Genomic DNA, 18854 nt, shown 5'->3' on the forward strand with positions numbered 1-18854 from the left:
TAAATAATCTATGCTTTTAACTTTTGACATGCTACAACACCAAAACGTTTTTGTTCTTTGTCCCTAAAAATAATGTTTCTGTATTTTATTAAAAGCTACATACCATGCCCACTCTGTTGATGGCACAGGTAAAGCAGTGGTTGGCAATGGCAGCATTTCTTGCTTCAACTGACCACATTGGTTCACTGTTACAAAAAAGCCAAAATTTCTATTAGCAAAAGGCATTTATTAAAAAAGAAGTTTGACAAAGATATGTAAGTCTCTTACCTAAGGGCTCCCACAGTAGCTGACGGGTTAAAGATAATTTCAGCTCCATGCATGCTGTACATAAACCAGTTTAAAGGGTGGTGGCGACCATAGCAGATATTCACAGCAATTTTTCCAAACTGCGTCTGAAAGACGCAGTGGCCTGTGTTGCCCTCCATATAGTATGAAGACTATTTAGAATAAGAATAAAAAATAACTAATTTAATATACCCAGAAAATGAACTTTTATATTTTACATTTATTTTGGTTAACTATATACAATTATTTATTTAAAGTAGCAAACACATTTTAAAAGACAGTATATAACTAAACTATCCAACTATGAGTGTATTACTATAAAATCCTTTATGTAAAGTTGTTAACACATTTTAATAGACAGTGTGTAACTGGACTATTCAACTATCTGTGTATTACTGCAATGCAAGTTTATACACAGTAAAGCTAACCAAAGGGCAAGTGTTAATTATAGACATTGCATTTGCAAGAAGTTCAAGTGCCATAATAAATCCTGCAGATGCCAATGATGTAATGGGGGCTTGTGTAATTTTACAATTTTTATTGTAAAACATCACAAAGAGATATTTTGTATAATGTTAAAATTTTTTGTCTTGGTTAGAGCTCACATGTGTGATATGTAACATTTATTTATTTATTTATTAGGATTTTAATGTCATGTTTTACATTTTCTGGTTACATTCATGACAGGACAGGCAATTACTGGTTACACATAAGGTTCATCAGTTTAAGTCTTTAATGTCAAACACAGTCATGGACAATTTTGTATGTCCAATTCATCTCACTTGCATGTCTTTAAAACGTGGGAGAAAACCAGAGCTTCCAGAGGAAACTCACGCAGACACTGGGAGGACATGCAAACTCCACACAGAACCCAGGACCCTGCCGCTCCACCTGGGAATCAAACCCAGGATCTTCCTGCTGTGAGGTGACAGTGCTACCCACTGAGACACTGTGCCACCCTGACATGTAACATATTGAACAGACCAGACAGCACACATGCTGTTATCAAGTATTTATGTATGTTATAAAGTATTTTTAAAGATAAAACACAATAAACAGAATAAGAATATAGAATAAAGAATCAGCAAACTTCAGGATCTTCACAGTTCATTCATTAGGGACATAGTCATTGGTGTAGAGACTGAAAAGAAGGGGGCAGAGTACACAGTCAGTATTTAGTGGGACCTCCTTTGGCACAAAGCACATCTTGACCTCTTTTGTTGAGACTGTCCTGAAGTTTTTTTATTATTTGTGGTGAATGAATAAGTATTCAGTTAAAACAGTAAAAAGATAATGTTATACACACACACACACACACACACACACACACACACACACACACACACACACACACACACACACACACACATATATTGCCTAAAATGTCTTTGAAGAGCAACACTAACCTCATTGAAATCTCCTACACGAGGAATATGATTTTTCCTGCTTTTCCCAATTACATTTCCTGTGTTAGATATCACAACTGCTGTGTTCCATAGCGTTTCTCCATGGACTTCATCCCTCTCCAGAATAGGAGAAATTACCACCATGTTGTATTTTTTTGCCAGCTAACGAATAAATAAAATAGTATGTATTAGACAAGAAGGTAAAAATAAACAATCCTGCTGCATGATTGTTGGAAACCCACATAATTTCAGTAAATACCCACACTCTGAGCAATTGTAATGTGAAATGTTCTAGCACAAATATAACAGAAGCACACTAACAAATGCCTTTAAATGCCTTTAATATTAGTAAGATGAGGTGTTTATAAAGCAAATTTAAGGAAGAAATATACATAAATTAAGTATAATTCCCATGCTAAAGCACATTCTTTCTATTGCATGTACTGACTGGGCACTGCAAAATGTATTCACAAATTAAAGCACTAACAACAAAAGTGGTATGTATTTTTTATTCAGATACAATTAAACATTTATACAATTTAGTATTATAGCATGGTATACATGCTGCTGTTATATCAGTAATAGTGATAATAATAATGATAATAAAAATATTAATTATTATTATAACAAAAGAATAATCACAACAATGATAATAATATTTATTATAATTGTTATTATTATTATTTTATGCATTCATAAAATAAATGCATAAAATAAATAATATAAAATCTTTATTACTTTATATATTTTTTCAAATAATAATCTTTGATCTTTGGTATTCAAATTTACTAGATATATCACAGAAACCAAATATTGTATACTGTTTGAGAGAATTACTGTACTAGAAATAATTTTTTTAACAAGGTGTTTTTAATAATAAAAAGTGCCACATACACAGGGAGCAGTGCTAGTGCTGATAGCTTTTTATATAGCAATGTTACCCAACTAAATTTCTTTCATCTGATCACCCAAGTTTGCTCCCAGTGTCTACTGAACTCTATTCCAGCATGCTTAAACAATGCCATCATTAAACTATTGCTGTAATAAAAAAACAACAACTATGTGTTTGGTTGTCTTATCCAAGGCCACAAGGGAGAGGTTGTCTAACCATGTGCTTAGCACAGCTAAGTTGTAAAAAAAAGTTAGGTGGATGCACTTAAGTTACAGCAAAATCTTGCTTGACAGAAAATTTTTTTTTTCTTTGATGGGTTAAATATTTCTATTTTTCAATTGTATATAGTTTGTGGCTCTTCATGGCCAGAAATCCTTAATGGAGAACACTGATCACCCACTGCATGAAATTGTGGCTGCACTGGGCAGCTCCTTTAGTGACAGGCTTCTTCACCCGCTTTGCTCAAAGGAGAGATACCACAGCTCCTTTCTTCCTTCTGCTGTCAGGCTATACAACCAGCACCGCCCCAAATGTAGATAATCACCATCACAATCATTCACATGGTTTTTAATATTCTCTGTGCAATTACTTTTAAAATATGTGCAATACCTGCTGTACTTTGTGCAATACTTTTTAATAACTGTGCAATATTTGGTTAACTTCCTTCATAAATACTGTTTATATTTTTGTAATTTTTTTACATATTCTTACTTTTTAATATATGTGTACATACGTGTAAACACTTTGTAATTTTCTATTTTTTATATTATTGAAAGCTGCTGCAACACTACAAATTTCCCCCTGTGGGATAATAAAAGGCTATCTTATCTTATCTTAACAGGCGAGGTGCAAGTGGTAGTTGATATGTTGGGACAGTATGGAAAATTCTAATAAAAATGTTTCTTACATTAACTTTTATTTTATTGCAGACAGTATGAACCAAAGATTTTTAATGTTTTGTCTGGTCAACTTGATTTTATTTGTTAATATACATCCATTCATGCTTTTCAGGCATGCAACACATTCCAAAAAGAGTTGGGACTGGGGTAATTTAGGGCTAGTAATAAAGTAAAAAAATAAAATAAAATAATGATGTGGTTTCAAACAAGTGATATCAAAAGGTGTTTGTAGTCATAATTTGGAACAAAAGTCAGAAATTTGCCTTAATAACTATGTACAGAAGCAGTGTCGAGTTCTTTGGACTCGGAGGCATCTGAAATGGGCCATCACACAGTGTAAACCAGTATTGTGGTCAGACAAATAAGTATTCCAAATCTTTTTTGAAAGAAATGTACTCAGTGTGCTTCAAACAGATATGGGGTTATGTCAGTGCCCTTGGCAAAGGTAATTTACATTTCTGTGATGGCAGCACTGATGCGGAAAACTACATTGAGATTTTAGACCTACATATGCTGCCTTTAAGATGACATCTTTTTTAGGGACATCCATGCATTTTTCAACAAAACAACGCAAAATTACATGTTGCACACATTACAGAAACAAGGCTGTGAAATAGGATATGGGTATTGGAATGGCCTGCCTGCAGTCCTAATCTGTCCCCAGTAGAGAATTTGTGGGGGATTTTGAAACAAATATAGAGAAGACAACCCTGTACTATTGCACTTCTTAAGATGTAATTGCAGGTAGAATAAGACAAAATAACACCTGAAACACTTCATCACTTGGTATCCTTGGTGCTAAAACATTGTTTAAGTGTTGTGATTAGGAATGGCAACATTGCAAAGTGATACATAAAATTCAAGAAAAACTGTTTATTTGCATTTAACATACTGTCCCAACTTTTTATTTGCTTAAATGTTGTAAGGCAAATGTGAAAATGAAGCTGGAGAAAGTTTAGATTTCAGGTAGTAAAACAAAAAAGAACATTTCAAAAGGAATTTTCTATAGGCATTGCTGAAACTCCTCCCACATCCTAATTGACAGTCTATTTAATATCCACCATTTCCTTCTCTCCCTCTTAGTGAATCTTTGCAAGCAGTTCTACAAACCGGATCTCAACATCTACGCTGCACATCAGAGAACCAAGCTTCATATCAGAGACTTTGTTTAATACATCAAAGCTGCAAACAATTATGACGAGAACCACCATGATGTAACATGCCAGCATCTCAAGCTGCACCACTTGCATCTCCAGCCTGCATCCACAAACTAAAAGGATTCGCTACAGATATGAACTATGAACTATGAACTGTAGTTCAGATATGAACTACAGTCTCGGAATCCAAGTCTCTCCTTTGTCCTACCAGCATCTCAGTTTAGACTGTAAGTTTAGACTTTAGACTCGCTTTGCACCCAAACATAGTAATTTTCCATGAATATCAAAACTCTTAAAGGAAACAAAAATACATTCATTGATTCAATCCTGGACACCCAACAGCAACACCGGTAGCCAGCCACCCTGAGCCCTCTAGCTCCCATCCCGCATTACTCGACTTTTCTTGTTTAGTAGTTGGTCAAAATTATTGCGATAGTAGGGAGTCTTTTAGCTTCCCTGCACTTGACTTTGGGTGTGATAGCTGGTGTTTGGCTAGCTGGGTCTAGGTGATCCTTAGTTGTGGCGATTTACTATGTATACGAGCCAATAAACTGGGATTGCACCCTGGATCTTGCTTGCTTATCTGTTCCTCTACACTTAATCATAGTGTTTTGGTTTGTGTGGTCTGCTTTACATTAAAAAGACCACACATACTTGGCTGGAAAACTTAAAAAGTTTCAAACAAAGATGACTGTGTGAATTCTCTGACATACATGTCATGCTGCTCAGTTAGAATTGCTTGTCATTTGAGATATACACCGACGAGGCATAACATTATGACCACTGACAGGTGAAGTGAATAACACTGATTATCTCTTCATCACAGCACCTGTTAGTGGTATTAGTGTTAGCAAGTGAACAAAGCAGAAAAAATGGACAAGCGTAAGGATTTGAGTGAGTTTGACAAGACCCAAATTGTGATGGCTAGACGACTGGGTCAGAGCATCTCCAAAACAGCAGCTCTTGTGGGGTGTTCGTGTTCTGCAGTGGTCAGTATCTATCAAAAAAGGTTCAAGGAAGGAACAGTGGTAAACCGGCGACAGGGTCATGGGCGGCCAAGGCTCATTGATGCACGCGGGGAGCGAAGGCTGGCCCGCAGTCCTCGGTGTTACCTGAAGCAGGTGACCGGGGGAGGGGGCGCCGCAAGCGGTGCTCGAGGAAGCAGAAGCGTGGAAAGCGAGCCGGGGTCCGTGCTAGGCTAAAAGCTAACCCAAGCTGGCCGGCTCTACCATCGTTATTCCTCGCAAATGCATGCTCTCTGGAGAATAAACTGGACTGTATCAGACTTCAGCGAACTACCCAATGTGAGTACAGGGACTGTTGTGTTTTAATTTTCACTGAAACATGGCTTAGCGACAACATTCCAGACAGTGCCATTCAGCTAGACGGGCTAGCATCGTATCGCGCCGATAGAAATGCAGCTCAGTCCGGTAAAACACGAGGAGGAGGCGTTTGTGTTTACATTAACACCGAATGGTGCAAGGACTCTGTGCTTGTTGTGGCGTACTGTTCTCCGATGGTGGAATTTGCTGTTGTTAGATGCAGACCTTTTTATTTACCACGGGAATTCACCAGCGTGCTTATTGTCGCGGTGTATCTTCCGCCCAGCGCGAACGCGAAGGAAGCATTGAGCGAACTTTACAGAGCCATCAGCGAACTGCAGAACATTCATCCAGACGGGCTGTTTATTATCGCTGGGGATTTTAATCATGCAAATCTCAAGTCTGTTCTCCCTAAATTCCATCAGCATGTGGACTTTGCTACGAGAGGAGCGAACACGCTGGATAATGTTTACACGAACATTGCCGGTGCGTACCGGGCGGAGCCCCGCCCCCACCTCGGATACTCAGACCACATCTCTGTAATGCTAATTCCAGCATACAGAGCACTCGTCAGGCACTCCAGACCTGTACAGAAACAGGTGAAAACCTGGCCAGAAGGATCCATCTCTGCTCTTCAGGACTGTTTTGAGTGCACTGACTGGGACATGTTTAGGGAGGCTGCAACATACGGCGATTACACTGATCTAGAGGAGTACACGACTTCAGTGACCTGCTACATCAGCAAATGCATTGAGGACGTCACTACCACTAGAACCATCACTTCCAGACCCAACCAGAAGCCGTGGATGACTCCAGAGGTGCGTGCACTGCTGAGGGCCCGAGACTCCGCTTTTAAAGCAGGTGACCAGCCGGCTCTGAGAACAGCGAGAGCCAGACTGTCCCGGGCAATCCGAGAAGCAAAGCGCGCACACGGCCAGAACATCCACAGCCACTTCCAGAACAGCGATGACACACGGCGCTTGTGGCAGGGCATCCAGGCCATCACCAACTACAGGACGACTCCACCCGTCTGTGACAGTGATGCCTCCCTTCCAGATGCGCTGAATGACTTCTACGCTCGGTTTGAGGTGCAGAACAACATGTTGGCGAGGAAGATGATCCCACCTTGTGACGACCAGGTGCTTCGTCTCACCACAGCGGACGTGAGGAGAACTCTGCACAGAGTCAACCCACGGAAGGCTTCTGGACCACACAACATTCCTGGCCGAGTGCTCAAAGGATGTGCAGACCAGCTGGCAGATGTATTCACTGACATCTTCAACATCTCCCTGAGCAGCGCCATCGTTCCAACGTGCCTCAAGATGACCACCATCGTACCTGTGCCAAAGAAGTCATCTGTGTCATGCTTCAACGACTATCGTCCCGTAGCACTCACGCCTATCATCATGAAGTGCTTCGAGAAACTAGTCATGAGGCATATTAAGACACTACTGCCTCCCACCATGGACCCACTGCAGTATGCGTACCGTCCTAACCGCTCAACGGACGATGCCATATCCACTACACTTCACCTGGCTTCTACACACCTGGACAGAAAGAACACTTACGTCAGGATGCTGTTCATAGACTTTAGCTCAGCATTCAACACCATCATTCCTCAGCATCTAATTGGAAAGCTGAGCACGCTGGGCCTGAACACCTCTCTCTGCAACTGGATCCTGGATTTCTTGACTGAGAGACCTCAGTCCGTCCGGATCGGTAAGAACACCTCCAGCACCACCACACTGAGCACCGGCGCTCCCCAAGGCTGTGTGCTCAGTCCACTGCTGTTTACTGTACAGCAATGCACAGCTCGAATTCCATCGTTAAGTTTGCAGACGACACAACTGTGGTGGGACTCATCAGCAACAACGATGAGTCAGCGTACAGAGAGGAGATACAACATCTAACGGACTGGTGCCAAGTCAACAACCTGTCTCTGAACGTGGATAAAACCAAAGAGATGGTCATTGACTTTAGAAAGACACTAAGGGACCACTCCCCACTGCACATCGACGGCTCATCTGTTGAGATCGTCAAGAGCACCAAATTTCTCGGTGTTCATCTGGAGGAGAATCTCACCTGGACCCTCAACACCAGTTCTATCACCAAGAAAGCCCAGCAGCGTCTCTACTTTTTGAGAAGACTGAGGAAAGCTCATCTGCCACCCCCCATTCTCACCACGTTCTACAGAGGAACAATCGAGAGCATCCTGAGCGGCTGCATCACTGTCTGGTTCGGAAATTGTACTGCGTCGGACCGCAGGACTCTCCAGCGAGTAGTGAGGACAGCTGAAAAGATCATCGGGGTCGCTCTTCCATCTCTCACGGACATTTTTAACACCCGCTGCATCCGCAAAGCTCTCAGCATTGTGGATGATCCAACCCATCCATCACATGGACTTTTTACTCTGCTCCCGTCTGGGAGACGATACCGCAGCATCCGGACTAACACAACCAGACTGTGTAACAGTTTTATCCCTCAGGCAATCAGACTCCTCAACTCAGTACTGTAACAATTTCCTCCGGAAATGTTCTGCTGACACACACTAACCTGTATTGACTATGTTACTTGCATTTTTTGCACACCTCCTGGAACTGAACAAGTAATTTCTGTACCTTACTTGTATTTTTGCACCTTATTTACTTTTTAGGCACCTTATCGGCATTGCCAATTTTACGCTGCTAATGTACATGTCACTACCTCATGAACCATTGTACCATCTATTCACCATCATGTACTAACACTTGTCCTTAGTCCTGTCTTCTAATTACTTGTTTATATTAGGGATAATTAGGAATATCTGTTGTAGTTATTTATTATAGGATTTTTTGTATTTATTGTTGTATTTTACACTGTTTTGTATTGTCTTGCACTTTTTGTACCGTGTTACACCGTGATCCTAGAGGAACGCTGTTTCGTTTCAATATGTACTTGTATGTAGCTGAAATGACAATAAAACCTCTCTGACTCTCTGACTCTGACTCTTCATATGAAGTCAAGGGCCTCTGCTGGAGAATTTTGGTACTTGCTGGCTGAAAAAAAATACCCAATCATAAGAATGTGTGCCACATATTTGACAGCATTTTTGGATCAACCTACTTGTGTGAAACAGCCTTTTCCAACATGAAAATAATTAAGTCTAAATATGGGTCCACGGAAGCCTGCTTGAGAACTGGCATCAGCAGCTACTGTCCAGAATACATAAGGCGACTAAAGCACATTTAAAAAAGCTTTAAAGCTTTTTCTGAAAAAAGCAGATCGCGAAGACCTGTCGCCTGAAATAGTAGATTTCAAGCCACAAAAGTATGGGCACCCCTGACCTACACCATCTAATAAAGCACAAAGCACTTAAGAAAACAAACTCTACCGATCAATCCTCCTAAACTATTTTTTCTGTCATTTTTTCAGATTTAAGGCAACATCTGGATACATATTAATGCATTGGCAACAGGACACAGATTCAAGTGATGCTCCACAGCTCAGTTGCTGTACTGCCCCAGCTTTTTAACACTAGCTTCCATGTTTAAGCCTGGTTTCTCTAAATGTTTCTTCCTCATGCAGCTAAGGCTTATTTTCCTTGCCTCCATTGCCCATTTAGAGTTCAGACATAAATATTTGACAAGTCATTCATGACATCTGTCAACTAAGGCACCATAAATTAATTGACCTATTTCAAATTTAACCCAACAATTATCCAAACATCCACAAACAAGATTCTTATATAGCAAGACCTCAATCAACTAATCTCCATCTACCTAGCTGAAGAATGTTCATTTGTTAATCTCAGTTATGTGTTATGCCTTGTGAAGGGGAGAACACCATTCCTGCTTTTCAGGCCTGTAACATGTTCCAAAAAAAGTTGAAACGGGGGCAATTTAGGGCTAGTAATGAGGTGAAAAAACTAAATAATGATGCAATTTCAAACAGGTGATGTCAACAGGTGATTGGTTTGGTACAAAAGCAGCATCCAGGAAAGGCTGAGTCTTTGATGAGCAAAGATAGCCAGAGGATCTCCAGTTTGTCAACAAATGTGTGAGGAAATTATTGAAATGTTTAAATCTCAAAGAAAGATTGAAAGGGATTTGCATATTTCTCCCTCTACAATGAATAATATCAGTAAACAATTCAAGGAATCGGGAGGAATTTTAGTGTGTAAAGGCCAAGGCCGCAAGCTTAAGCTTAAACCCATGATCTTCTATTCCTCAGACGGCACTGCATCAAGAACCGCCACTCAATAATAGCTGATATAACCACATGGGCAAGGGATTACTATGGCAAACCTTTGTCAAGAACTACAATGCACATGCACAAATGCCACTTAAAACTTTACTGTGCAAAAAAGAAGCAGCGTCGACTTCTCTGGGCTCGGAGGCATCTAGGATGGACCATCACACAGTGGAAATGTGTATTGTGCTCAGATGAATCAGCATTTCAGGTCTTTTTTGGAAAAAATGGACTCCATGAGCTCCGGACCAAAGACGAAAAAGACCATCCAGACTGTTATCAGCAACAAGTCAAAAAACCAGGGTATGTCATGGTATGGGGCTAGCATGTTTTACAGCTGTGCCACCTGAGTGGCATGTAATTTACACTTCTGTGATGACAGCATTAATGCAGAAAAGTACATTAAGATCTTAGAGCAAAATATGCTGCCTTCAAGACGTTTCCCGGGACGTCCATGCATTTTTCAACAAGACAATGCAAAACCACATTACAAAGGCATGGCTGCGGAAGAAGAGGGTACGGGTACTGGACTGGCCTGCCTGCAGTCCTGACCTGGCCCCAATAGAGAATGTGTGAAGAATTTTGAAATGAAAAACGCGACAACAACGACCCCGTACTGTTGCACATCTTAAGACGTGTTTGCAGGAAGAATGGGACGAAATAAAACCTGAAACACTAAATCGCTTGGTATCCTCGGTGCCAAAACCGAGTTTTAAGTGTGGTGAAAGTGTGGTTTAAGTGTGGTGAAAAGGAATGGCAACATTACAAAGTAGTAAAAGCTTTACTTTACTGTTTTTTTGGAATGAGTTGCAGGCCTGAAATGCAGGAATGGATGTTTATTAATACATGAAATAAAGTTGAGCAGATAAAACATGAAATATCTCAGGTTCATCCTGTCTGCAATGAAAAGTAAAAAGTAAATGCAAGAAACTCTGTTTTTTTATTATTTGCTTTTTCCATGCCGTCCCAACTTTTTCTGATTTGGGGTTGTACATAAAGGGAAGAGGGCTGTCAGAACAAGCCACCTCAAACTTCAGACCATATTCTTATAAATTGAAGAATTTTGCTGAAAAATCTGTTAATTAAATTGTTACATTATTTAATTAATAAACACCTACCTCATCATGATTTTCCTTTCATTAGTATTAGATGATTACAAAATGATACAATAACACAAATTATTTAAATACAGTTTTGCAATACTGACAAATATTAAGCTTAATTTTTATTGGAAACGTGGACACTGTGAATGTGTTTGCTGTCATCATAGTGTGATGGTTGTCACCATGGCAGTGGACACTTTGAGCAGTGTTACAGATTTTTTACCTCTTGGCAAAAATGTGTGGTGAGACCGTGTTCAGCAGATTCAGCAAACTCTGTCCATGGCTCTTTCTCTCTTGTGCAAAAGGCAAAAGGCATTGCTGTAAAAATAAACACAACAAACCTTTCATTATCAACTTTAGTGGAACATTGCTAACTGCCATTCTAATACAAGTGGTTTATTGTAATACTAAAGTCAGGTACATCACTTCAACTATTATGTCATCAGCTAATTTAGGAAGAGTGGATGGGGTGAAGTCATGATTAAAAATGGTTAAGATTGTGCTCAACACACATCCCTGTGGGGTGACTGTGTTCAGGATACGTAAACAAGATTTGGTTTATAATCCTTACACACTGAGTAACACACTGAGTGAGTAAAGCGTATGGCCCAGGAACAGTGAAACAGCAGGCCAAGATCTAGGTTGTCAAGACAATTTTTTATGTATTTCCCCCAATTTTTCTCCCAGTCTAGCTGTATCCAATAAGCTAATCACATTTCACCTCTACTGGTGCTGACCTCCTAACCAAGAAGGGCAGTGACTATCACACTATCACGCTGTCCACTTCTGAGCTGCACAAGGCAGCACAAGGTGTGCATGAGAGTCCTGCACTGATCTCTATTATCCCCCGTCTCACTGTGCAGGAGCCATGGCTCTGCTGCTGTAATTGCTGCAGTTATGAGGAATTCCCTCTTAGTCCCTTCCTTAGACAAGCCATTCATTGTCCGTATATGTGCCCATTGTCCATATGTCAGTTTGCACGATAGGAAATAATGAATCTAATGTGTAAGACCATCAGTCTTTCAAAGCTGTTCATGACAAAGGGTTTGGCACTCTGGAACAGGGTAAATCTGGACTCATGACCTTCTTCCATTGCTCCAGAGTCCAATCTTTATGCTTCCTAGCAAATTGAAGCCATTTTTGCCGGTTAGCCTCACTGACAAGTGGTTTTCTTAAGGCTACACAGCTGTTTAGTCCCAATCCCTTGAGTTCCCTTTGCATTGTGCGTGTGGAAATGCTCCTACTTTCACTATTAAACATATCCCTGAGTTCTACTGTAGTTTTTCTACGATTTGATTTCACCAAACGTTTAAGTGATCGCCGATCACGATCATTCAAGATTTTTTTCCGACCACATTCCTTCCTCGAAGATGATGTTTCCCCACTGTCCTTCCACTTTTTAATAATGCGTTGGACAGTTCTTAACCTGATTTTAGTAGTTTCAGCAATCTCCTTAGATGTTTTCTCTGCTTGAGAAATAATGCCAATAATTTGACCCTTCTGAAACAGATTAACATCTATTCCCTGACCACAGGATGTGTCTTTCGACATGGTTGTTTAACAAATGAGAAGCTACTCACTGCATCAGTTAGGGTTAAATAACTTGTTGCCAGCTGAAACAATCACCCATGCAGTAATTATCCAGGCTCTTACCTATTTGCTTAGTTAAATCCAGGTGGTGACCTTTTTTTTGGCCAGGCAGTGTATATGAGTACACCCCTCACATTTCTGCAAATATTTCATTATGTCTTTTCATGGGACAACACTATCGAAATGAAACTTGGATATAACTTAGAGTAGTCAGTGTACAGCTTGTATAGCAGTGTACATTTACTGTCTTCTGAAAATAACTCAACACACAGCCATTAATGTCTAAATGGCTGGCAACATAAGTGAGTACACCCCACAGTGAACATGTCAAAATTTTGCCCAAAGTGTCAATATTTTGTGTGACCACCAATATTATCTAGCACTGCCTTAACCCTCTTGGGCATGGAAATCACCAGAGCTGCACAGGTTGCTACTGGAATCCTCTTCCACTCCTCCATGATGACATCACGGAGATGGTGGATGTTAGACACCTTGAACTCCTCCACCTTCCACTTGAGGATGCCCCACAGGTGCTCAATTGGGTTTAGTCCATCACCTTTACCTTCAGCTTCCTCAGCAAGGCAGTTGTCATCTTGGAGATGTGTTTGGGGTCGTTATCGTGTTGGAAAACTGCCCTGCGGCCCAGTTTTCGAAGCGAGGGGATCATGCTCTGTTTCAGAATGTCACAGTACATGTTGGAATTCATGTTTCCCTCAATGAACCGCAGCTCCCCAGTGTCGGCAACACCCATGCAGCCCAAGACCATGATGCTACCACCACCATGCTTGACTGTAGGCAAGAGACAGTTGTCTTGGTACTCCTCACCAGGGCGCCGCCACACATGCTGGACACCATCTGAGCCAAACAAGTTTATCTTGGTCTTGTCAGACCACAGGGCATTCCAGTAATCCATGTTCTTGGACTGCTTGTCTTCAGCAAACTGTTTGCGGGCTTTCTTGTGCGTCAGCTTCCTTTTGGGATGACGGCCATGCAGACCGAGTTGATGCAGTGTGCTGCGTATGGTCTGAGCACTGACAGGCTGACCTCTCACTTCTTTAACCTCTGCAGCAATGCTAGCAGCACTCTTGTGTCTATTTTTTAAAGCCAACCTCTGGATATGACGCTGAACATGTGGACTCAACTTCTTTGGTCGACCCTGGTGAAGCCTGTTCCGAGTGGAGCCTGTCCTGGAAAACCGCTGTATGACCTTGGCCACCATGCTGTAGCTCAGTTTCAAGTCAAGTCAAGTCAAGTCAACTTTATTTATATAGCACTTTTTACAATAGACATTGTCTCAAAGCAACTTTACAAAATCCAGGACCAACAGATACAAAAACCCCTGTTGAGCAAGCCGAGGGCGACTGTGGCAAGGAAAAACTCCCTGAAAATTACAGGAAGAAACCTTGAGAGGAACCAGACTCAGCAGGGCCCATCCTTCTTGGGTGGTCTGGAGGATAAAAGGTTTCAGGGTGTTAGCAATCTTCTTATAGCCTAGGCCATCTTTGTGGAGAGCAACAATTCTATTTCTCACATCCTCAGAGAGTTCTTTGCCATGAGGTGCCATGTTGAATATCCAGTGGCCAGTATGAGAGAATTGTACCCAAAACACCAAATTTAACAGCCCTGCTCCCCATTCACACCTGGGACCTTGACACATGACACCAGGGAGGGACAACGACACATTTGGGCACAATTTGGACTTGTTCACTGTGTGGTGTACTCACTTATGTTGCCAGCTATTTAGACATTAATGGCTGTGTGTTGAGTTATTTTCAGGAGACAGTAAATCGACACTGCTATACAAGCTGTACACTGACTACTCTAAGTTATATCCAAGTTTCATTTCTATAGTGTTGTCCCATGAAAAGATATAATAAAATTTTTGCAGAAATGTGAGGGGTGTACTCACTTTTGTGAGATACTGTATATATATATATATATATATATATATATATATATATATATATATATATATATATATATATACAGTGGGGGAAATAAGTATTTGATCCCCTGCTGATTTTGTAAGTTTACCCACTTACAAAGACTTGAACAGTCTATAATTTTTATGGAAGGTTTATTTTAACAGAGAGAGACAGAATATCAACAAAAAATCAAGAAAAAAAACATTAAATAAAAGTTATAAATTAATTTGTATTTAATTAAGGGAAATAAGTATTTGATCCCCTACCAACCAGCAAGAATTCTGACCCCCACAGACCGGTTATGTGCCCATGAGGCACACAAATTAGTACTGTCCCTGTATAAAAGACTCCTGTCACAGAATCAGTTTCTTCCGTTCAAATCTCTCGACCACCATGGGCAAGACCAAAGAGCTATCAAAGGACGTCAGGGACAAGATTGTAGACCTGCACAAGGCTGGAATGGGCTACAAGACAATCAGCAAGAAGCTTGGTGAGAAAGAGACCACTGTTGGTGCGATAATTCGAAAATGGAAGAAATACAAGATCACAGTCAATCACCCTCACTCGGGAGCTCCATGCAAGATCTCACCTGGTGGGGTAAGAATGATTCTGAGAAAGGTGAGGTCAGTCCAGAATTACACGGGAGGAGCTTGTCAATGATCTCAAGGGAGCTGGGAGCACAGTCACCAAGAAAACCATTAGTAACACACTTCGCCGTAATGGATTGAGATCCTGCAGTGCCCGCAAAGTCCCTCTGCTCAAGAACGCTCATGTACAGGCCCGTCTGAAGTTTGCCAATGAACACCTGAATGATTCAGAGAAAGCTTGGGAGAATGTGATATGGTCAGATGAGACCAAAATTGAGCTCTTTGGCATCAACTCCACTTGCCATGTTTGGAGGCAAAGAAATGCCCGGTGGGGATGGTGTTCTTGGGGTCATATCCAGCATTTCTCTGCTCCCAGCTCCCTTGAGATCATTGACAAGCTCCTCCCATGTAATTCTGGACTGACCTCATCTTTCTCAGAATCATTCTTACCCCACCAGGTGAGATCTTGCATGGAGCTCCAGAGTGAGGGTAATTGACTGTGATCTTGTATTTCTTCCATTTTCGAATTATTGCACCAACAGTGGTCTCTTTCTCACCAAGCTTCTTGCTGATGGTCTTGTAGCCCATTCCAGCCTTGTGCAGGTCTACAATCTTGTCCCTGACGTCCTTTGATAGCTCTTTCGTCTTGCCCATGGTGGTCGAGAGATTTGAACGGAAGAAACTGATTCTGTGACAGGAGTCTTTTATACAGGGACAGGACTAATTTGTGTGCCTCATGGGCACATAACCGGTCTGTGGGGGTCAGAATTCTTGCTGGTTGGTAGGGGATCAAATACTTATTTCCCTTAATTAAATACAAATTAATTTATAACTTTTATTTAATGTTTTTTTTCTTGATTTTTTGTTGATATTCTGTCTCTCTCTGTTAAAATAAACCTTCCATAAAAATTATAGACTGTTCAAGTCTTTGTAAGGGGGTAAACTTACAAAATCAGCAGGGGATCAAATACTTATTTCCCCCACTGTATATATTATGGCAAGCCAAACAGGAAATATATAGCAAACACTGATATATATGGAATGAAACACGATATATATGGAATGAAAACTGACATATATAAAATGAAACTTGATATATATAAAATGAAACACGATATATCACCTTGATCGACCAGGCTGTCAGGTGCCTTGTTGGCACCGCTGGTCACAGCATTTCCTCCATTCCTTACTCGATCTTGCCATTCTTGTCCACATTGGTCCCATTCGCGATCTAATCTCGTCTTCCCATCTTCTTGGAGGCCTTCCGAGTGGTCTTTTCCGCTCGCGCGGATACCACTCGACAACTGCACGGGTCCACCTGTCGTCGGTGAACCGTGCGATGTGTCCTGCCCACCGGAATTTACTCCTTCTGTACTCTGCGATCACGTCCTTCACTCCACTCCTGGCCCGGATCTCCTCGTTCCGGATGTGCTCTCGCAGTGACACTCCCAGCATACTTCGCTCCATGGCCCTCTGCACTGTTGCATATAGCATCGCAGGCAAGACTGTGCTGTTGAAGAGGGCTGCGTGAGTAGCCATATCCAGCCTACCCTTCAGCACATCCCGGATCGAGTTGAACGCCCTCCATCCTGCTCTTATTCTGCGCGAGATCTCCTTCTCCATATCGCGTCTCATGTTTACCTCCTGTCCCAGGTAGACGTACTCCTCCACCTCCTCTATCTCATCGCCTCTAACCACGATGTTACCCGGCGCTACGCAGTCAGACAGCATGAACTTGGTTTTCGTGCGGATGATCTTCAGGCCGACCTCCGAGCTTCTGGTGTTGAGTTCTCTCAGCATGCTCTGTAGCTGACCGATGGTCTCTGCGATGAGCACGATGTCGTCCGCGAACCGGAGGTGGGTTAGCAGCTCACCGTTTATCCTCACCCCTCCGTCCAAGTCGATGTCTCTGATGACCATGTCGAGACACGCTGTGAAGAGTTTGGGAGAGATAGTGTCTCCTTGCTTAACGCCCTTCTCGACCGGGATCCGTACGGGTGGCGACAACAGAGCCACGTCGGTGGTGCATCCGGAGTTTGCTTCCCTGAGGAGGTCCACGTACTGTGCCGCAACTCCTTGTTTCTTGAGGGATTGAAGCACTGCATTTATCTCCATGCTGTCGAAGGCCTTCTCATAGTCGACGAACGCGACGCACAGAGGCAGTTTGTACTCTCTCGCTCGCTCTAGCAGTTGCGTCAGAGTGAATATGTGGTCCATCGTGCTGTAGTTCTTCCTGAAGCCCGCCTGCTCTCTGGGCTGCTGCTCGTCGAGTTGTTGCGATAACCGGTTCACAATTATCTTCGTGAACAGCTTGTAAACGTGAGAGAGGAGACAGATAGGGCGATAGTTCTTAAGATCTTCCTTGTCGCCTTTTTTGTACAGCAGGATGGTATTCGACTCCTTCCACTGTGAGGGGATGAGTCCCTCTTCAAGATATCGATTGAAGCGTATCGCAAGGATTTTCCAAAGCTGCTCTCCGCCTGACTGCAGCATTTCTGATGTAATGCCGTCTTTCCCTGGAGCCTTTCCCTTATTCATGCGCTTCAGGGCTTTCTCAACCTCGCAGACCAGAATAGATGGCACTTTCTCTCTTACGTGGTCCGACGACGGGGGTTCGACTCTCACTGATGACTTGAAAAGGTTTATGTAGAAGGTTCTGCAAACCCTCTCCACTTCTCTCTTGTCGGTCACCGTTGTGCCCTCCTCGTTCTTCAACGTCGTCACCTCTGTTCTGTAGAGTGCCATCGCCCTCTCGCATTGCTTGAGGCTTTGTTGTTCTTGCGCAGCCCTCAGAAGCCTTTCCTTCCTGTATCTCTCGAAGTCTTCTTTCAGACGTTGTCTGATCACCTTGCAAAGAATCGAGTACTCGACGTGGTCTTTGCCGTCCCTCTTCATGTTTTTCCGCTTTTCCAGCAGTTTCTTTGTCTGCTCCGAGATCCTTCCTTCGGCTTCCTTTGGGTTGATGGCCTTTGCCTTCCTCAAACATCCCTTCAGCTTCTGGATCAGCGATTCATAATCCTCATCTATTTCTTGAAGCTGCTCCCAGGATTCCTTCCCGATGTAGTCCTTCAGCTGCGTCTCGTCGAACACCTTCACTTGCTGGTGCTTCGACCTCATGTGCAGTGCCTTCTTCTCTCTCCTCTCGTCCAGCATAACTTTCGCCCACACAAGGCGGTGATCGCTTCCTGTGTTGAACGGAGTCACCACTGAGACGTCCTGCAGGATTCGTCGCTTGTCGACCAGGATGTAGTCTATCTCATTCCGATCTTTTGCATTTGGAGCGATCCAGGTCCATCTCTTTTCCAGGTTTTTCTGGAATAGGCTGTTCCCGATGTAAAGCTTCCTCGCCTCTGCCATGGTCACCAGACGTTCTCCTCTCTCGTTCCTTTCTCCCAATCTGAATCGTCCCACATACAGTTCGCCTTGCCGCCCTTTTCCGACCTTTGCATTGAAGTCTCCCA

The 18854-nt window shown here is 42.3% G+C and overlaps 1 protein-coding gene across 6 annotated transcripts in view; it reads right to left on the reverse strand.

The window, feature by feature from the left end:
* Positions 1-18854, reverse strand: part of upb1 (ureidopropionase, beta) — a 118061-nt gene that overhangs the window by 45079 nt on the left and 54128 nt on the right. For all 6 annotated transcript variants that reach the window (XR_010013375.1, XM_062999180.1, XM_062999181.1 and 3 more), the window contains exons 4-7: positions 11515-11609; positions 1692-1853; positions 268-437; positions 104-185 (exon numbers count right to left, since the gene is read on the reverse strand). Coding sequence is in view for 5 of the 6 variants with exons in the window: in XM_062999180.1 (XP_062855250.1) it covers positions 104-185; positions 268-437; positions 1692-1853; positions 11515-11609 (509 nt within the window). In the remaining variant the exon portion in view is untranslated. The remainder of the gene's footprint in view (positions 1-103; positions 186-267; positions 438-1691; positions 1854-11514; positions 11610-18854) is intronic.

This window comes from Trichomycterus rosablanca, chromosome 7 (genome assembly GCF_030014385.1).
Source record: "Trichomycterus rosablanca isolate fTriRos1 chromosome 7, fTriRos1.hap1, whole genome shotgun sequence".
NCBI classification, from domain to species: domain Eukaryota; kingdom Metazoa; phylum Chordata; class Actinopteri; order Siluriformes; family Trichomycteridae; genus Trichomycterus; species Trichomycterus rosablanca.